Raw genomic sequence first — 17796 nt, forward strand, 5'->3', positions numbered from 1 at the left:
CTTACCATTTTTAGTTAACTGATTATCAAGTAGGTATATTATCCATATTTGACTTTCTTTTGATGACTAATCTTTCCATAACTATAAATTACCATAGTAATTTATAAACTATAAAGTAGCATAAGAATTTTATTTAAATTGACTTCTTAATGTCTTAAAGCTTTTATGTAATTATGCATTTCTCTATATTTGTGGTGTTTGTTTTTACCATTAACTTTATCTGTAGAGTGTTTGAAATTCCTAGGCTTTGTTCACTGCTCTCCAGGCTCTGCTCCCAAATAAATATGAGCATATAACTTATTTGTTTCTCTCAGATTGTACATAAACCTGCACTTCTATTAAAATATTAATACACTAAATTTGTGACTTCCTATTGTGAACACCATATATGCTAGAATTTGAAATTTTTATTTGATCGATACTTACCTGGCACACTGTCTGTATTCTATAAATACTAATAATAAATTTTAAAAATTATTCTCACTTATAATAATTGAAGAGAAAAAAATAATTGAAGAGAAATCTTCTATAATTTGGCCTCAGGTTCACTAAACAAAACTAAGTCACTGCTAAGGATTTTAAAGGCAAGATCCTTTAAAACTATTTCAGAATCTTAAATAAACCTTAAATACTTTCAAAGGATGCAAGACAGGAAATGCATCATTACTCCCTGTCCTTCCTTTTCCTCTATAAATAGAAGTTCAAGTATATATTTTTTTAAGTTTTTTAACCTTTATTTATTTTTGAGAGAAAGCGCAGGAGCAGGGAAGGAGTAGAGGGAGAGGGAGACACAGAATCTGAAGCAGGCTCCAGGCTCTGAGCTGTCAGCACAGAGCCAGACAGGGGCTTGAACTCATGAAGGGGAGGGTTGAACTCATGAAGAGCGGGGAGCTCGAAATCAGGAAGGAGGGGAAGCTGGAACTCACGATGAAGGTGGGCTCGAACTCATGGAACCATGAGATCATGATCTGAGTTGAAGTCGGAGGCTAAACCGACTGAGCCACCCAGCTGCCCCTAGAAGTTCAAGTATAATTTAATATATGTTCCTTTTGGTTCTCCTGCAGCTTCTCCTCACTTTTCAAAAGAGAATTTCTTCTGAGTTTCTCTTATCCTCTTCAGGTTTGCTTATTGGATGGTACAAGATTTTCACTTTAAATTACTTTGGAGACATGAACATCCTTTATCAACCAAATAGTTATTTATCTTTGATGTCCAACTTATCTTCTCTTCAATGTAGCTTTGAGGTATTTTATTTCAATTTACTTTATCAATTTCATGTTAAACTTTCATTTGTTAGGAATAAGCATTATTTTGTCATTTTGGACAATAAGAATAGAAATAGGAATTAAATAAAACAAGAAATGAACTTATCTGAAGTATAATTGTTTTATGTTGTGTTCAATAAGCCTAGTAAGCTGATCATGTGCTTTCCAACTAAATTTATATGGATATATGACCTCTTAGTTGAACTTTTGGTGCAATGTGAGCAATTAAAGAGCTTGCTTTATAATCTAAATATTTATTTTTAAATATCAAGGGTCTTTCTACTGGAATTTAATTACTTGTACTTTTCCTAAATTACTTTTTTTTCCTAAGGGTATAATGACATAAAAAGGGGGAATTACTGGCCAAGTTATTCTTGAAACATAACTTTTAGCCTTGATTCAGTCTTAATACTGAAATGAGAAAGCAGTAAAAATGAGAACAAAATTAAACACAAGTATATATAGACATAAATTTGATAGTCAACTTTAACAACTATTTATTAGCTATTAAAATGAATAGCTTTATGTATGATGATAAGAAATCTGATTGAAGGTTTCACCAGTATATTTCAACATTACAAAAACCCAAATTGACATTTTTTGTTTATGTCAGGAAGTCCAATTGTATAATTGCCCAAGTAAGACTGGCTATAAACACCCAGAACCCACCTTTGTGAATTTGTATATAAATTTATGAATTACTTTGTATATTATTTTATGGATTTCTGTATATATTCATAAAGCACAGATCATTCTTTACTATAAAGTGTTCCTTACACCAGACTTTTATGTAGAAGAGATCAACATTTTGAAAACCAGTCATTAGAATTTAGTAGTAACATGAACCAAATAACTTCCACAAATGCATACATCATGAAAAGTTGGCCAGTTCTATTGTTGCAAAACAAAAATAAAGAATGGAGTCCAAGTATCTTGATAATAATGCTCATTTTAATCCTATGTTTTCTCACATGCTTCTATTATAAGTGCATCTTTTTCCCAGTCTTATTGAAATATAATAGAGAAATTATAACCTAATTATTAATAAAATTAAATAATAATTTTCATTGATAAATAACTTACCACACTGTAAATTTAAGGTGTACAGCATGATGCTTTGAATTACATATATTGTGAAATGACTACCACAATAGGTTCAGCTAACATCCGTCTTATACATACATCTTTTAGACTTCCTTTACTGTTTTTAGGCACAGCATATAGTGAGTTTAACTTATGCTGTTTTGGGGGCAGAAATTTTACTGAAGGCACTGTATAGGGCTTTACAGTCACTTTAAGGACCCCTCTTTCTTTACTACCAAGAGTTACAAAATACAGATTTTAAAAAGTCTGAGGTTAAAAGTTATACACTTATTTGATGGAATTCTGCTTACAAGTAGACTGAATGGATTATCTAACAGCAGAAACAACCATAAAAACTGATTAAATTTCAGAAATTATCTGTCTGAAGCAACAGACAGCAGGTGATAATAATAAGAACAGAAAGGGCTAAAATTTCTGAAAAGGAGAATCCTCGAATTGTGAACTGACTTCTACAATCAATTTGCCCTGTGGAAACAGACAAAAGGCTCTTCCTGGACTAGAGCAACTTCAGTAGCCTTTGGCAGATCAGAAGATTCAAGCTCATGGCCAGTTTTCCACTCAAGATACTTATCAAACTCAGAGACATTCCAGGGAAGAAGATTAAAAACCTAAGTAAAAAATCTCTGAATAGCAGAGTGTAGTTTTGAGTCTTGACACATAAAGATTAGGGTTTAGAAACTGCCATGGGAAGGGACTGTGGAAAATATTAAGTTCTCAACTGATCATTCTGGAGGGTTAGGTTATTATTAGGACTGCAAAGCACCTTGACTAAGTATAGTGCCTGTTTGGATTAAGGAAATTGGATTTCACATGACTCTATCAAGTTAACAGGAAAAGGTGAACTCTTTTTGGAGGAAGATAATATCATCTGGATCCTGGACAGCTTTTTACATAAATATTGAGCATTCAGTAAACAACTACTAGGAAGACATACAAAAAAACTGGTTGACATTAATAAAACCTAGAGAAAAAACAGAGAATACAAACAGATACTAGAATTTACTGACAATGATGTTAAAATAAGTATGACTAATAGATTACAAAGAATAGAGAATATAACTAAAAGAGAATTTCACCAGAGAATTGAAATTTAAAATGGAAATTCATTACGGAACTGAAAAATATAATATCTGAAATTAAAAACTATTAAAGTAGTTTATGATTTAGTAGATACAAAGGAATACAGGATTAGTGAATTAAAGACAGGCCTATATAAAATATCCAAAAAGAAGCATAGAAAAAAAATCATGAAAAATACAGAAAAGAACATTAGTGACATGTGAGACATAATGAAAAACTCTAATATGTGCAGGACTATAATCCTAAAAGAAGAAATACTAGGAATGGAGAATAAGTGATTCTTGAAGAGCTAATGACCAAGAATTTGTGCAAATCCTTCACCACTAAATGCTCAGGGAAACCGAATCAAGAGAAATAAAATACAAAATACACCTAGGAAATATCATAGGAAAAACTGCTGAAGACCAGAGTCAAGGAGAAAATCTTGAAAGCAACCACATGATAATGACACATTACTCTTAAAGGAGCAACAATAAAATGGAGATCCGACTTTTCAACATAAATCATGAAACCAACAGACAAAGAAATGATGTCGTTAAGGTCGTGGGAAAAAGAAACCAGATTAGCACTCTTCTATTATCAGAAAATATCTTTCAAAAATAAAGTTCTCAAACAGATTAAAACCAAGAGAATTAATCACGGTCACATTTGCACAGTATTTCCACAAATACTTTTAGTGGAATTCACTGGGCAGAGGGAGAACAGCCCTAAAGGAATCAGAGTTGCAGGAAGAAATGAAGAGCAACAGGAGGGATAAATATAAATTAATATTGATTATACAAGGCAAAAATAGTAGTTTCTTAAAGAATGTAAAATATATACAAAATGTAAATTCATGAAAATAATGTAAAAGGAAGATGGTATAGATACAGTTGATGAGTTCTAAGGTTCTAAGCATTCTCATGGAAGTAGTAATATTTAAAAAGTTGTATTAGACTCTTGTAGGTCAAAGATATATGCTTTTAATCTGTAGGACAATTACTACAAGATTAAGTAAAAAACAAATGGAAAGAAGATGAAAAATAACAAATATCTGAATAATCCAAAAAGAAGAACAGAACTTTAGGGACAAATAGAAAAATAAATAGATGGTAAATATAAATGGAGAATTATCAAATATTACATCAATCATGGTTAGATTAAACAATTAAACAACCCAAAGTTTTCAGACTGTGGGGCGCATGGGTGGCTCAGTTGGTGAAGTGTCTGACTCCTGATTTCTTCTCCCATCATGATCTCAATGTTTATGAGTTTAAGCCCCACACCAGGCTCTGTGTTGACAGTGCGGAGCCTGCTTAGGATTCTGTCTCTCCTTCTCTCTGACTTTCCCCTTCTTGTGCTCTCTCTCTTTATCTCTCACTAAATGAATAAATAAACTTTAAAAAATGACATAATTATACATATAAAAAGTCATAAAGAATCTCTTGATGATTAGGCTTAATAAATGCAGTTAGCAACTCCACTGGTGATAAGGTGGCATACAAATATAAATTGTATTTCTGATAGCAACAAAAATAATAAAATTTAAAGTTTTAAGTATCATTTGCAACTGTTTAAAAATATCAAATACCTAGAAACAAATCTAACAGAATATGTGTAAGAACTTATATACTGAAAAACTATAAAATACTGAGAAAGGTTAAAGATCTAAATAAATAGAGGATATAATTTTCAGTAGTCGAAAGACTCAATGTTGGGAATATTTCAATTCTCCTCAATCTATAAATGGAATACAATTCTAAAGAAAATTTCAGCAGATTTCTTTGTAAAAATTGACAAGCCAAATCTAAAGTTTATATAGGAATACAAAGGGACAATAATAACCAAAACAATCTTAAAGAAACAGAATAAAAGTGGAGGACTTATTTATTAGGTAATTTCTACACCCCACATGTACTCACAACCCTGAGATCAAGAGTCACAAGCTCTTCTGAAGGACCCAGCCAGATGCCCCAATAATGACTATTATAAAGCTATAATAATTAAGAAAATATGGTATTGTGGGACAAATGAAAAGAAAAATGAAAAGAAGGGTCTGGAACAGACCTATGGTCACTGATTTATAACAAAAATGACACTTCAAAAACAAAAGGGAATGGATCTTCTCAAAAGATAGTGCAATATTTGGATATTTTTGTGAAAAAGGATGTAACCCTAACTTCAGTCATATGAAAAAATTTCAGGAAGATTATAGCTCTAAATGTGAAAGGTAAAGCAATTGATTTTTCAAAAACACCATACCAGAATATTTCCATGACCTTGGGATATGTCAAGGTTTCAAGAGAACACAAAAAGGGGTTTTTTAATGTTTATTTATTTTAAGAGAGAGAGGAAGTGCAGGGGAGTGGCAGAGAGAGGAGAAGAGAGAATTCCAAGCAGGCTCTATGCTCAGCAAGGAGCCACACTAGGGGCTCAGTCCCCCAAAGCATGAGATTATGACCCGAGCCGAAAACAAGAGTGGGATACTTAACCAACTGGCACCCCAAGAACACAAAAAGTCTTAAAACCATAAATAAAAAATATTAATAAATTAGACTAAAGATAAGGAGTTTTGTTCATCAAAGATAGCACAAGAGAACTAAAATGCAAGCCGTAGAGTGGGAGAAGATATTTGCCATACCTACTTTTGAAAAAGTGCTTATACTCAGAATATAATAAGGAACATCTAAAGATTGATAAGAAAAAATGGCAAATGCCTAAATAGAAAAGTAGACCAAAGACAAGCACTTCGCAAGAATGTATCCTAATGGCCATTAAACTTGTGAAAAAAGTGCTCAGTTTAATTAATCAGGGAGATGCTAATTAAAGTTACAATATGATATCACTACACTCTCAACAGAGTGGTTAAAATTAAAAGACAATATCAAGTGTTGACAAGGACACAGAGCAACTGGAACAGTCATTCTTTGCTAGTTTTGGTGAAACCACATTTGTAAACTTTTGCGATATCTGTTAAAGCTAAATATATATTCATGTCATATAACACAGAAGTCTAACTCTTAGGAACATATTCAACATAAATGCTCCCATAGACACCAAAAGACATGTATAAGAATGTTCATAGCAGCACTATCCAAAATATCCTCTTACTAGAACACCCAATCAACTGGAGAATAGATAAACAAATAATAATACAGTCATACAGTAGAATAATTTAAAGCACTGAGAATAAAATATATTAGGACATTATGTAACAGATGAATCTTACAAACATAATGCTGAGTAAAAGAACCCAAACATAAAGGAGAAATACTCCATAAGTCCACGTGTATGAAAGCTCAAAAAAGAAACAAATATATGATAATAGAAGTCAGAAGCATGCTTACATTTAGCAGGAAGGGTAATGAGCAGACAAACAGAAATGGGCCTCAAGGGTTTGGGGAACATTTTAATTTAGGTTCTGCGTATAGGAGTGGACTCACGTCATGAAAATGTATTGAGTTGTACTTAGAATTTGTACCCTTTTTTGAAAAATGTATGTTTCAAAATAATAACTTTTGTAAAATTGTAAACTTTTATAAACATCAGTTATCTGTTTCTTGAATATAATAAGAAACCCACAAGAAAAAGTTTCTTCTCAAAATGTATTTTATGAGGAACACTAATATATATCAATTTAGTTCTGAAAAGTATTCTTTCACTGAAAGTTAACCCAACAGATATTTCTTTAGGATTTCCAATACTTAGAAACTGGATAAACAATTGGGTTGCACTTCTGTGACTTACAAGGACATTGATATGACTAAAGCTAAAATTTGGAATGAAATGGCAAATACTATATGCAATAGTAAATAAGGACGCCTGGTGGCGCTCCAGGCTAGGAGTATGAATGAAAAGCTATGTGGCTATGCCGGGCGCCATTAAGCTGGGACACAGAACAATGAATGCTTCCTGAAAGAAGGAAGCATTTTAGGTAAGATTGAGGGGCAGATAACTTCAGAGAGGACATCATTCTAGGGCTAGTCAGCCAAAAAGATCTAATTCAACGTTATTTAACCAAATTATCTGTGTTGACTGTATACAGAGTTGAAGAAACTGCACCTCTTGAATTTGGTCTTAACAATGGAGACTGCGCTAGCAAAAAAGCCACAGAAAAGGCAAGTTCTCTTTCTTGCTATATTGTTGCTTTTGTGGGAGGCTGGCTCTGATGCAATTAGGTATTCTATGCCAGAAGAAACAGAAAGTGGCTCCTTTGTGGCCAACCTGGCAAAGGACCTGGGGCTAAGGGTGGGGGAACTAGCTTCTCGAGGAGCGCGAATCCATTACAAAGGAAAGAAACAGCTCTTGCAGCTGGATGTAGAAACCGGGAATTTGCTACTATATGAAAAACTAGACCGGGAGGTTCTGTGCGGAGTGACAGATCCCTGTATACTGTACTTCCAGTTATTACTGGAAAACCCGGTGCAGTTTTTTCAGGCTGATCTGCAGCTCACAGATATAAATGACCATTCCCCAGAGTTCCTAGACAAGGAAATGCTCCTCAGAATCCCAGAGAGCGTTCATCCAGGGACTGTATTTCCTTTGAAAATAGCTCAGGACCTTGACATAGGTAGCAACGCTGTTCAGAACTACACAGTCAGCCCCAACTCCCATTTTCATGTTGTCACTCATAATCGCGGAGATGGCAGAAAATACCCAGAGCTCATGTTGGATAAATCGCTGGACCGGGAGGAGCAGTCTGAACTCATTTTAACCCTTACAGCGCTGGATGGTGGGGATCCGCCCAGGTCCGGGACCACTGCAGTCCGGGTTGAAGTCGTGGATATCAATGATAATGCCCCTGAGTTTTTACAATCGCTCTATGAGGTACAGGTCCCCGAGAACAGCCCCCCAAACTCCTTAGTTGTCGCTGTCTCTGCCCAAGATTTGGATGCAGGAACATATGGGAATGTACGCTACACTCTATTCCAAGGCAATCAAGTTACTCAACCATTTGTAGTAGACGAAATAACAGGAGAAATTCGTCTGAAAAAGGCATTAGATTTTGAGGCAACTCGATACTATAATGTGGAAATTGCAGGCACAGACGGTGGAGGCCTTTCAGGAAAATGCACTGTAGCTATAGAGGTTGTGGATGTGAATGACAATGCCCCTGAACTGACCATGTCAACGCTCACAAGCTCTACCCCAGAAAACTCCCCAGAGACTGTCGTTGCTGTTTTCAGTGTTTCTGATCCAGACTCCGGGGACAATGGTAGGATGGTTTGCTCCATCCAGAATGATCTCCCCTTTCTCTTGAAACCCACTTTCAAGAACTTTTACACCGTAGTTACAGAAAGACCACTGGACAGAGAAAGCCAAGCTGAGTACAACATCACCATCACCGTCACTGACTTGGGGACCCCCAGGCTGAAAACGCAGCACAACATCACNTGGATCTGGAACCAATGAGTTCAAATTCATGAAGCCAGTTATTCCCAACTTTCTGCCCCAGGGCGCTGATGAAGAAATAGAGGAAAACGCCACCTTCCGGAATAGCTTTGAATTCAGTTAGGGATCTGATCACAATGCTGTGAGTTTTGTCATTTTTCTCCAATTTCCCCCAAATACCGAGTTTGAGAGCGTCATGGAGAAAAATCCCACCTACAGGTATGATTTCTCTGAATTTATCTTTTTCAACTTTATCTTGCCCAGTTTGGGAAAACTGAATTCTGTGTCACCTCGTTCATGTACACACAGTGCCAACCCAAATCTATGCATGCTGTTGAGTTTCCTGAAATGTTTGCTTTTGATGGTATTTGTCAGGATAAACTTACTTAATGAAACCAAATACGTTTTCCCCCCTGTTTTCTATCCGTTCTGTTTTTGATGCTAAATAGCAAAAATAAAAAGTTTTACATAATTTATTTTTTTTGAAGGAATACATGCAAATGATAATGAATGTAGTATATGAGGAAACTTGACAATAAGCAACAATCTTCTGTCTACTCTTCATTACTAGCTTTCATCCAGACTGGCAAACGTTTTTTTAAACAAACACATTTTACTGAATTACACATGCAGAAAAGGGAACAAATCATAATATCAATGTACTTTCAGAAAGTGAACATAGTTGGTACCAGCATCTTGGTGGTTACTAACATTTCAAGTGCCACACAAAATACCCCTTAATGTCACTACCAGCCCAAGTATAACAAATATTCTGACTTCCAACACTATGATTTAGTTTTGCCTGTTTTGAATTTATATAATTGGAATAGTAGAGTATGAACCATTTTGTGTCTGGCTGATTTCACTCAACATTATGTTTATGATATTTTTCCATGATAATGCTTTTAATTTTAATTTTCATTCTCATTGCTGTATAGTTATTCCACTGTATGAATATTTTACAATTTATGGCCCACCCCACTACAGGTGGATATTTGGGTTGGTGCAGGATTTGGCTGTTTGAATAATATTGCTTTGAACATTCTCATACATGTCCTTTGGCAAACATGTACATGCATTTCTGTTGGTATATATCTAGGGGTGGAATTGCTGCTCATTTAGTATGTACATGTTCCCTTTTAGTAGATTCTTCCAAATAGTTTTCCAAAGTGGTTGTACCAGTTTACACTGCTATCAGCACTGTCTGGATGTACCAGTTCCTCTGCATTTTTGCCAACACTCAGTATAATTTGTTTTTCATTTTATCCCATTGGAAAGTGCTTTTAAACCTTTTATTTCTAGTTCTTTTTATATTCATTTTTTTATTACTAAAGAATATGTTTGTAACTTTTTCATAAACTCTAAACAATTTCCTGAATTTCCTGCTACTGTTGTCTAGTACCTAGCACACTTAAAACTTCTCTCATTCATCCTTTACATAGATCTCCGTCACTATTTCCCACTACTTCCCTGAACAAGCTGAAACCTCCATTTATTGTTCAACTAACAGTTCCTTTCATTTACTTGTATGACAGAAAAGAATACGATTCTTTCTTCCCCTCTTCCTTCTTCTCCCTTATGCTTTCCAACCTCTATCAAATTAACTTTTATAGAGTCAAGGTTGATGACATTTATACTCTATAATCATAGCTAAGAATAGAATTCCCCCTTTTGTCTGTATATCTGTTTAAAACCTGAAAATCGGTATTAAAAATCCACTTTTAATGACCATATAAGCTATGAATGCCCTGTAGCCAAAGATCACTAGGACACACTGTATCAGAACAAAGTTGAGTTTATTGACTTGTTGTAATGAGGGAGACTGCACATTCTGGGAAAGCATTGGTCACTTTAGTAACATCACCTTAAAAAGGGATTGGGCTTGTGTTAGGTGATTTTGCATAGGGTTCAAGGAAGTAACCCTGGACTGGATGCTTCCACTGAATGGGAATAATTCTATTACAGGGCATCTTATTGAATTGTATTCAGGAGATGAGAACAAAGTGAAACTGTAATTGGTTGTTTAAAAACCAGCATTCACCCATAATCAGCCAAGAGAGAGGACTCTGGTCATTGTTTTGGTTCATACAATGTTCTTGTTTTTTACTGTGTTCAAGCATGATCATGATGTAATTTTATTGTGGTTTTGTTCCATCTGATCACAATCCCTCTTTAATGATGTTGTTCTGTGAAGTTGTTTATATTCAACAGGAGAAGATCATGGCCTATTTGTGAGTGCCAGTCCAGTTCCTATGTTTAGGAGGCTGATTGTCTCAAAATATTCATTGGACTGTAAAATTGCTAGAAGAAAGCATTGGAGAAAAGCTTCATGACATTGAATTTGGTGGTGATTTCTTGGATATGACACTAAAAGCAAATGGAACAAAGAAAAAATAGACAAATTAGACTATATAAAACTTAAAAACTTTTGTAAACCAAAGAACACAATCAACAGTGAAAAGGCAACCTGTGGAATGGGAGAAAATATTTGCAAATACTGTATCTGATACAGGGTTAATGTCCATAATTTTTAAGAACTCCTACAACCCAACAAAAAGAAGAAAATATCAAATAACCTGATTAAAAATGAACAAAGGACTTAGACATTTCTCCAAAGATGATATGCAGATGATCAACAAACATATGAAAAAATGTTCAACATCACTAATCATCAGAGAAATGGAAATCTAGACCACAACATAGTGTCACCTTACACAGATTAGGATGACTGCTATCAAAAAACAGAAAATAGCAAGTTTTCAAAAGGATGTGGAGAAACTAGTTCCTCTGTGCACTGTTGGTGAGATTGTAAAATGGTGCAACTGCTAAAAAAAACAGTATGGAGCCTTCTCAAAAAAATGTAAAAGAGAATTTCTATATGATCAGGCAATCCCATTTCTGGGTATATACCTAAAGGAATTGAAAGCAGAGTCTCAAAGATATTTGTGCACCCATGTTCATAGCAGCAGTATTCACAACTGGCAAGAGGTAGAACCAACCCAATTCCATGTATATATATATATGGAGAGATAGAGAGAGAAATGTTATTGAATCTTAGGAAGGGAAGCCTATCACATGCTACAACATAGATGAACTTTGAGGGCATTATTCTAAGTGAAAGAAGATAGTCACAAAAAAGCAAATACTGTGTGATGTGTGATTCCACTTATATGATGTATCCAAGGTTAAGTTCATACACAGAAAAAGTAGAATGGTGCTTACCAGAGACTAGGGGAAGAGGAAAAGGAGAGCTTTTGTTTAATGGGTATAGAGTTTCAGATTTGCAAATTGAAAACGTTCTGGAGATCTGCTTCCCAATAATGTGAATATACTTTACAGAACTGTATACCTAAAAATGGTTGTGATCATCTATTTTGTGTTACTTTTTTTAACCACAATAAAATACATTGCTCATTGTGGAGCCATATAACTTAGTGGTAAGGACTGTATTTTCTGCTCCTTTGATCTCCTGTTGTGTTTCCTGTGCCACTGAAAATAGAGTGTTCCTAGAATTAAGATGAAATAAATTCACCATTTTATTTTATTTTACTTCATTTTAGGTTACTCTCTCTTTTTTATTTTTATTTTTTTTTTATTTCTGAGAGAGACAGAGAGACAGCGTGAGCAGGGGGAGGGTCAGAGAGAGGGGGAGACAGAATCTGAAGCAGGCTCCAGGCTCTGAGCTAGCTGTCAGCACAGAGCCTGACGTGGGGCTCAAACCCACAAACCATGACCTGAGCCGAAGGGGTGCCTGGGTGGCTCAGTCGGTTAAGCGTCCGCCTTTCGCTTAGGTCGTGATCTCGCGATTCGTGGGTTCGAGCCCCGCGTCGGGCTCTGTGCTGACTGCCAGCTCAGAGCCTGAAGCCTATTTCAGAGTCTGTATCTCCCTCTCTCTCTGACCTTCCCCTGCTCACGCTGTCTCTCTCTCTCTCTCCTAGAAATAAATAAAAATATAAAAAAAAATAAATAAAAGAGAGAGCATGCAAGCAGGGAAGAGAGGCACAGGGAGAGAAAGAGAGGATCCCAAGCAGGTTCCACGCTTAGTGTGGAGCCTGATGTGGGGCTCGGTCCCACGACCCTGGGATCAGGACATGAACAGAAATCAAAAGTCAAATGCTGAGCCAACTGAGCATCACCATGAAATGATGGTGAGATTCACCATTTTAGATTCCATCAGTTGGCTATACCATATCTTCAAGTATTTCTAAATCAATAATTCAAGTTCCTATAATTCTTACCTGAAGCTCTCTATCTTCCTGCTTCTGTCTGAACTAAATAATCTCTAAATGTGTGAAAAACTATCATCTTGTTTTTATACCTCTCCTACTTAAGTCCATTTTTTGATAGATTACTTATCTCCTATTTTTAAAGCCCTCTCTGTGCTACAGTATATCTTCAAGTGGATACCTAAGAGAGGGTACACAAAAAATAAACCCTGTCTCTGCATGTCTGAAAATGCGTTTAGTTTTCTTTTATACTTCATAGATGTGTTATATAGTATAAATGTCATTTAATGTCTTATAAATTATAAAAATTCCTGCCTTTTCATATCTGGGATCATTTCATCTCTTCTATTATTTCCTTAATAACTGTATTCCTGACTTTATTTTTTTCTGAGCACTGTGTTTGTCAGATATTAAACATTCTCAATAATTTCTCTGATTCTTATATTTCTCTTTTATTTTACATCTTTGGTTTTTCCACTCCATCCTCTTTTAAAGTGAGTCCCTCACTTAATTTTGAGTATTTCTATTTATTCCCCAGGAGAAGTGTTGATATTTGTTGCTGCAGGATGCAGAGAGATCCTGGCAACTTCACAGCGGAAGAGTGACATGCTGAAAACATAGGGGGGAATCCTCATGACATCAAATTTGGCAATCCACACCAAAAGACATTGTAGTGAAATTTCTGAAAACTAAAGAGAAGGAAAAAACCTTAAAAGCAGTGAAAGAGAAAGGACACATTACTCATAGAGCAATAACAATTTGAATGACAGTAGATTTCTCATCAAAACCCATGTAAGTCAGAAAGAAGTGACACATATTTTCAAGTGCTGAAAGAAAAGTGTTAAAAGAATCCTATACCCAGTGAAAATATCTTTCAGGAAGAGAATTTGTTGCCAGTAGACCTATTCTAAAAGAATGGCTGGTGGAAGCTCTCCAAACGGAAAGGAATCAATTTAAAAAAGAACCTTGGAACATCAGGAAAGAAGAAAAACACAGTAAACAAAAATATGGGTAAATGCAATAGACCTTCCTTCTCCCCCTGAGTTTTCTAAATTATATTTAATGGTTGAATCCCAAATTCTATCTGATTATGTCTGATATAGTTCTAAGTATACAGTGATGAAATATTTAAGACAATTTTAAATGGGGGTGGTTGAGGCGATATAAAGGGTGGTAAGTTCTCCACCCTTCTCTTAAACTGGTAAAATGACAATACTAGTAAACTGTAATAAGTTGTGTATGGAACAACTACTATAAAAGCTATACAATGTGATATACCAAAACATGCTATAGATAAAGTGGAATTCTAAAAATGTTCTAATAACCTACAAGAAAGGCAGGAAAAAGTAAACAGAGAAACAAAAAACAGAACAAATAGAAAACAAAAAATAAAATGTCAGGCTTAGGCTCTAACATATCAGTAATTACATTTAATGTAAATAGTCTGAACACACCAATCCAAGCAAAGAGATCAATAGAAAGTGTTTAAAAAATGACCAACTGGGAGCGCCTGGGAGGCTCAGTCGGTTGGGTGTCCGACTTCGCCTCGAGTCATTATCTTGTGTTTTGTGGGTTTGGGCCCCGTGTCAGGCTCTGTGCTGACAGCTAGTTCAGAGCCTGGAGCCTGTTTTGGTTTTTGTGTCTCCCTCATGCTCTCTCGCTCTCTCTCTCTCAGAAATAAATAAAACCTAAAAAAAAAATGACCAACTGTATGCTGTCCATAAGAAACTTCACTTCAAATATAATGATAAAGGCAGATTGAATGTAAAAAGATGGAAAATATATTATGTAAATGTTGATAAAAATGTATCAGGAGTGGCCATACTAATGTCAGATAAAATGACATCAGAGGAAAGAAAATGACTGGAGACAGAGTAGGACATTATATAATGATCAAAGAAGACATAGCATTCCTAAATATGCATACAGATTTACAAACAAACAACAAAGTTACAAAATATTTGAAGCAAAAACTGAAAGAACTGAAAGAAGAAACAGATCTACAATAAAAGCTGGATACTTTGACACCCTCTCTTAACAAGTGATAGAACAATAAGAAAATCAGCAAGAACACAGAACCGAACAACACCATCAACAGGATGGATCTAATCCATATTTATAGAACACCTAGCTAAAAACAACAAAATACACATTCTTTTCAAATGCTTCCATAACAAATGCAAGATAGTCTACATAAACAAGGCCATAACACAAACTTCAACAAATTTAAAAGAATTGAAATCATACAGTGTGGGTTCTTCAATCACAATAGAATCAAACTAAAAAATCAAACATAAAATAACAGGAAAATCTTCAAGTGCTTGAAAACTAAACATTTCTAATTCATGGATCAAAGGCAAAGTCTTAAGATATATAAAATACATCAAGCTGAATTGAAAACGAAAAGATAACAAATAAAAATTTATAAGACACAGCTAAAGCAGTGCAGAGAGGGACATTTATAGCACTAAACACATATATTAGAAAAGAGGAAGGGGCGCCTGGGTGGTTCACTCGGTTAAGCATCTGACTCTTGATTTCAGCTTAGATCATGATCTCACAGTTCATTTAGTGAGTTCCAGCCCTGCGTGGAACTCTCCACTGACGGTGTGGAGTCTGTCTGGGATTCTTGTCTCCTCTTTCTGCCCGCTTCTGTGAGCATGTGCTGTTTTTCTCTCTCTCTCTCAAAAATAAGCCTAAAATATTTTTTAAAGAAAAGAGGAAAAGTCTCAGTCATCTAATCTCCCACCTCAAGAATCTAGAAAAATAAGAGAAAAATAAACCCAAAGCAAGGAGGAGAAGCAGGAGGAAAGAAATGGTAAAAATAATAGAAGAAACCAATGAAATTCCAAATAAAAATAACAGAGATATAAAAAATAACAGTGATATAAAAAGTTGATTCTTTGAAAAATATAAAATTGACAGACATCTAGCAAGGAAGCCTTCTTCCCCAAACATTTGAGATTTCAAATGTGTTTGGCATCAATTCCTTTATATTTTCAAGCTTTTCTGCATCATTTCTTTCTCCCATCAATTGAGAGAGTTCTTTAAGTGACTGCTCACATATTTCTGATCTTTGCCCTGAATTATTATTTTTCCTTGCATATCGCTAAATTAAATAAGACTTTGACAGATTTAGCGGTGCCTGGGTGGCTCAGTCGGTTAAGCGTCCGACTTCGGGTCAGGTCATGATCTCATGGTTCGTGGGTTCCAGTCCTGCGTTAGGCTCTGTGCTGACAGCTCAGAGTCTGGAGCCTGCTTCAGATTGTGTCTACCTCTCTCTCTCTGACCCTCCCCTGCTCACACTGTCTCTCTCTCTGTCTCTCAGAAATATATTAAAAAATTTTTTTACATTAAGAAAACATTTTGACAGGGGCGCCTGGGTGGCTTAGTCGGTTAAGCGTCCGACTTTTGCTTAGGTCATGATCTCGCGGTTCGTGGGTTCGAGCCCCGTGTCGGGCTCTGTGCTGACTGCCAGCTCAGAGCCTGGAGCCTGTTTCAGTCTGTGACTCCCTCTCTCTCTGGCCCTCCCCTGCTCACGCTGTCTCTCTCTCTCTCTCCTAGAAAAAAAATGTTTAAAAAAACATTTTGACAGATTTATAACAAAATTAAAGAGTTCTAAGACGAACCTTGAGAGTTTATCTTTCACTTTTAGTAAATTTGAAGAATTTTTAAAATTTATAATGGAATGAAAGGAAAACAAATATTTGTGGCATAAAAATGAAAATCAGCTTGATCTTTCACTTCACATAAGCATACATGACCATAAGTATGGACACGAGTATTGGGCATGGTGTTTTTTTACATTCTTTACCTTTATATGTTGTGTCTAGAGGAGACCAAGGTTTTGCCACCTAATTATTAAAATTAAGCTGGAATGTGATTAAGAAGACTCCTAATGAATGAAGGAAATGTTCTATACCTTGAAAGAGGTGTGGGTTACATGGATGGATCCCTTGTTAAACTGGCACAGTTAAGATTGGTACATTTCAATTTGGGTAAACATTACCTTAAAACAACTATACAAAAATGAGCATTGACTGGGAGATGGAAGGTGGAGGGAAAGACAAAGATGAAACAAGACAAGATGTTTTGAAGGTGGGTGATGTGTACATGGAAGTTATGCTATTTGCCTTGTATGTATTGAACTTGTTCCACAATAAACAAACAATAATGAGTTATTACTTGTGAGACAAGTTTATCAGCGTCAATTCAACTCTACTCTAGCAAAGCAAAGCAAAGGAGAGTAAAACAGAGAAGCAGTCTCCTGAAAGAATCTAAGGTAACCCACTTCCATAAAAAGGTAGTTTATTCACATACCAACTGATACCCTTGGAGAATACATTATTATGTTCTTGCTTTCTATAATAACAAGCAATGTTCTCCAAGACATTTCAGTGATCTAAATTGAGTTTTATAGATACTGTACTGCTAGCAAAACTTGCTTTAAAATGAAAAATGATTCAGTAAGTTATCTATGAACATGTGTGGTGGTGCTGCAGGCCAACAGAGTAAATGAGGGACTCCACAAGTGTCTGGTATCCCATTAAGCTGGAATCAGAATACCCCCTGAAAGAAGGAAGCCTTCAGGGTTGGGCTGAAAATTGCTTTGTTTCAAAGAAACTACACCCATCTAATGTGTTTATGGTTGTGGGTTTTATTTCATCAGTTTATTCTGTGATTCATACCCTCAAGGAAGTCTATTCTCGGTAACATTCATCAAGTGAAATATGGGGGCTGGTCACTGTGAT

General features: G+C 35.5%; 1 protein-coding gene across 1 annotated transcript; it reads left to right on the top strand.

Moving 5' to 3' along the window:
* The first annotated feature begins 7341 nt into the window (after positions 1-7341).
* Positions 7342-8891, top strand: LOC144235345 (protocadherin beta-5-like). Its single transcript, XM_077768898.1, is given in 2 exon segments — positions 7342-7362; positions 7474-8891. A coding segment is annotated over 1 exon segment (1380 nt). The 5' UTR covers positions 7342-7362; positions 7474-7511.
* The last annotated feature ends 8905 nt before the right edge of the window (positions 8892-17796 follow it).

This window comes from Crocuta crocuta, unplaced genomic scaffold (genome assembly GCF_008692635.1).
Source record: "Crocuta crocuta isolate KB4526 unplaced genomic scaffold, BGI_CrCroc_1.0 scaffold64, whole genome shotgun sequence".
In the NCBI taxonomy this organism is placed as follows: Eukaryota; Metazoa; Chordata; class Mammalia; order Carnivora; family Hyaenidae; genus Crocuta; species Crocuta crocuta.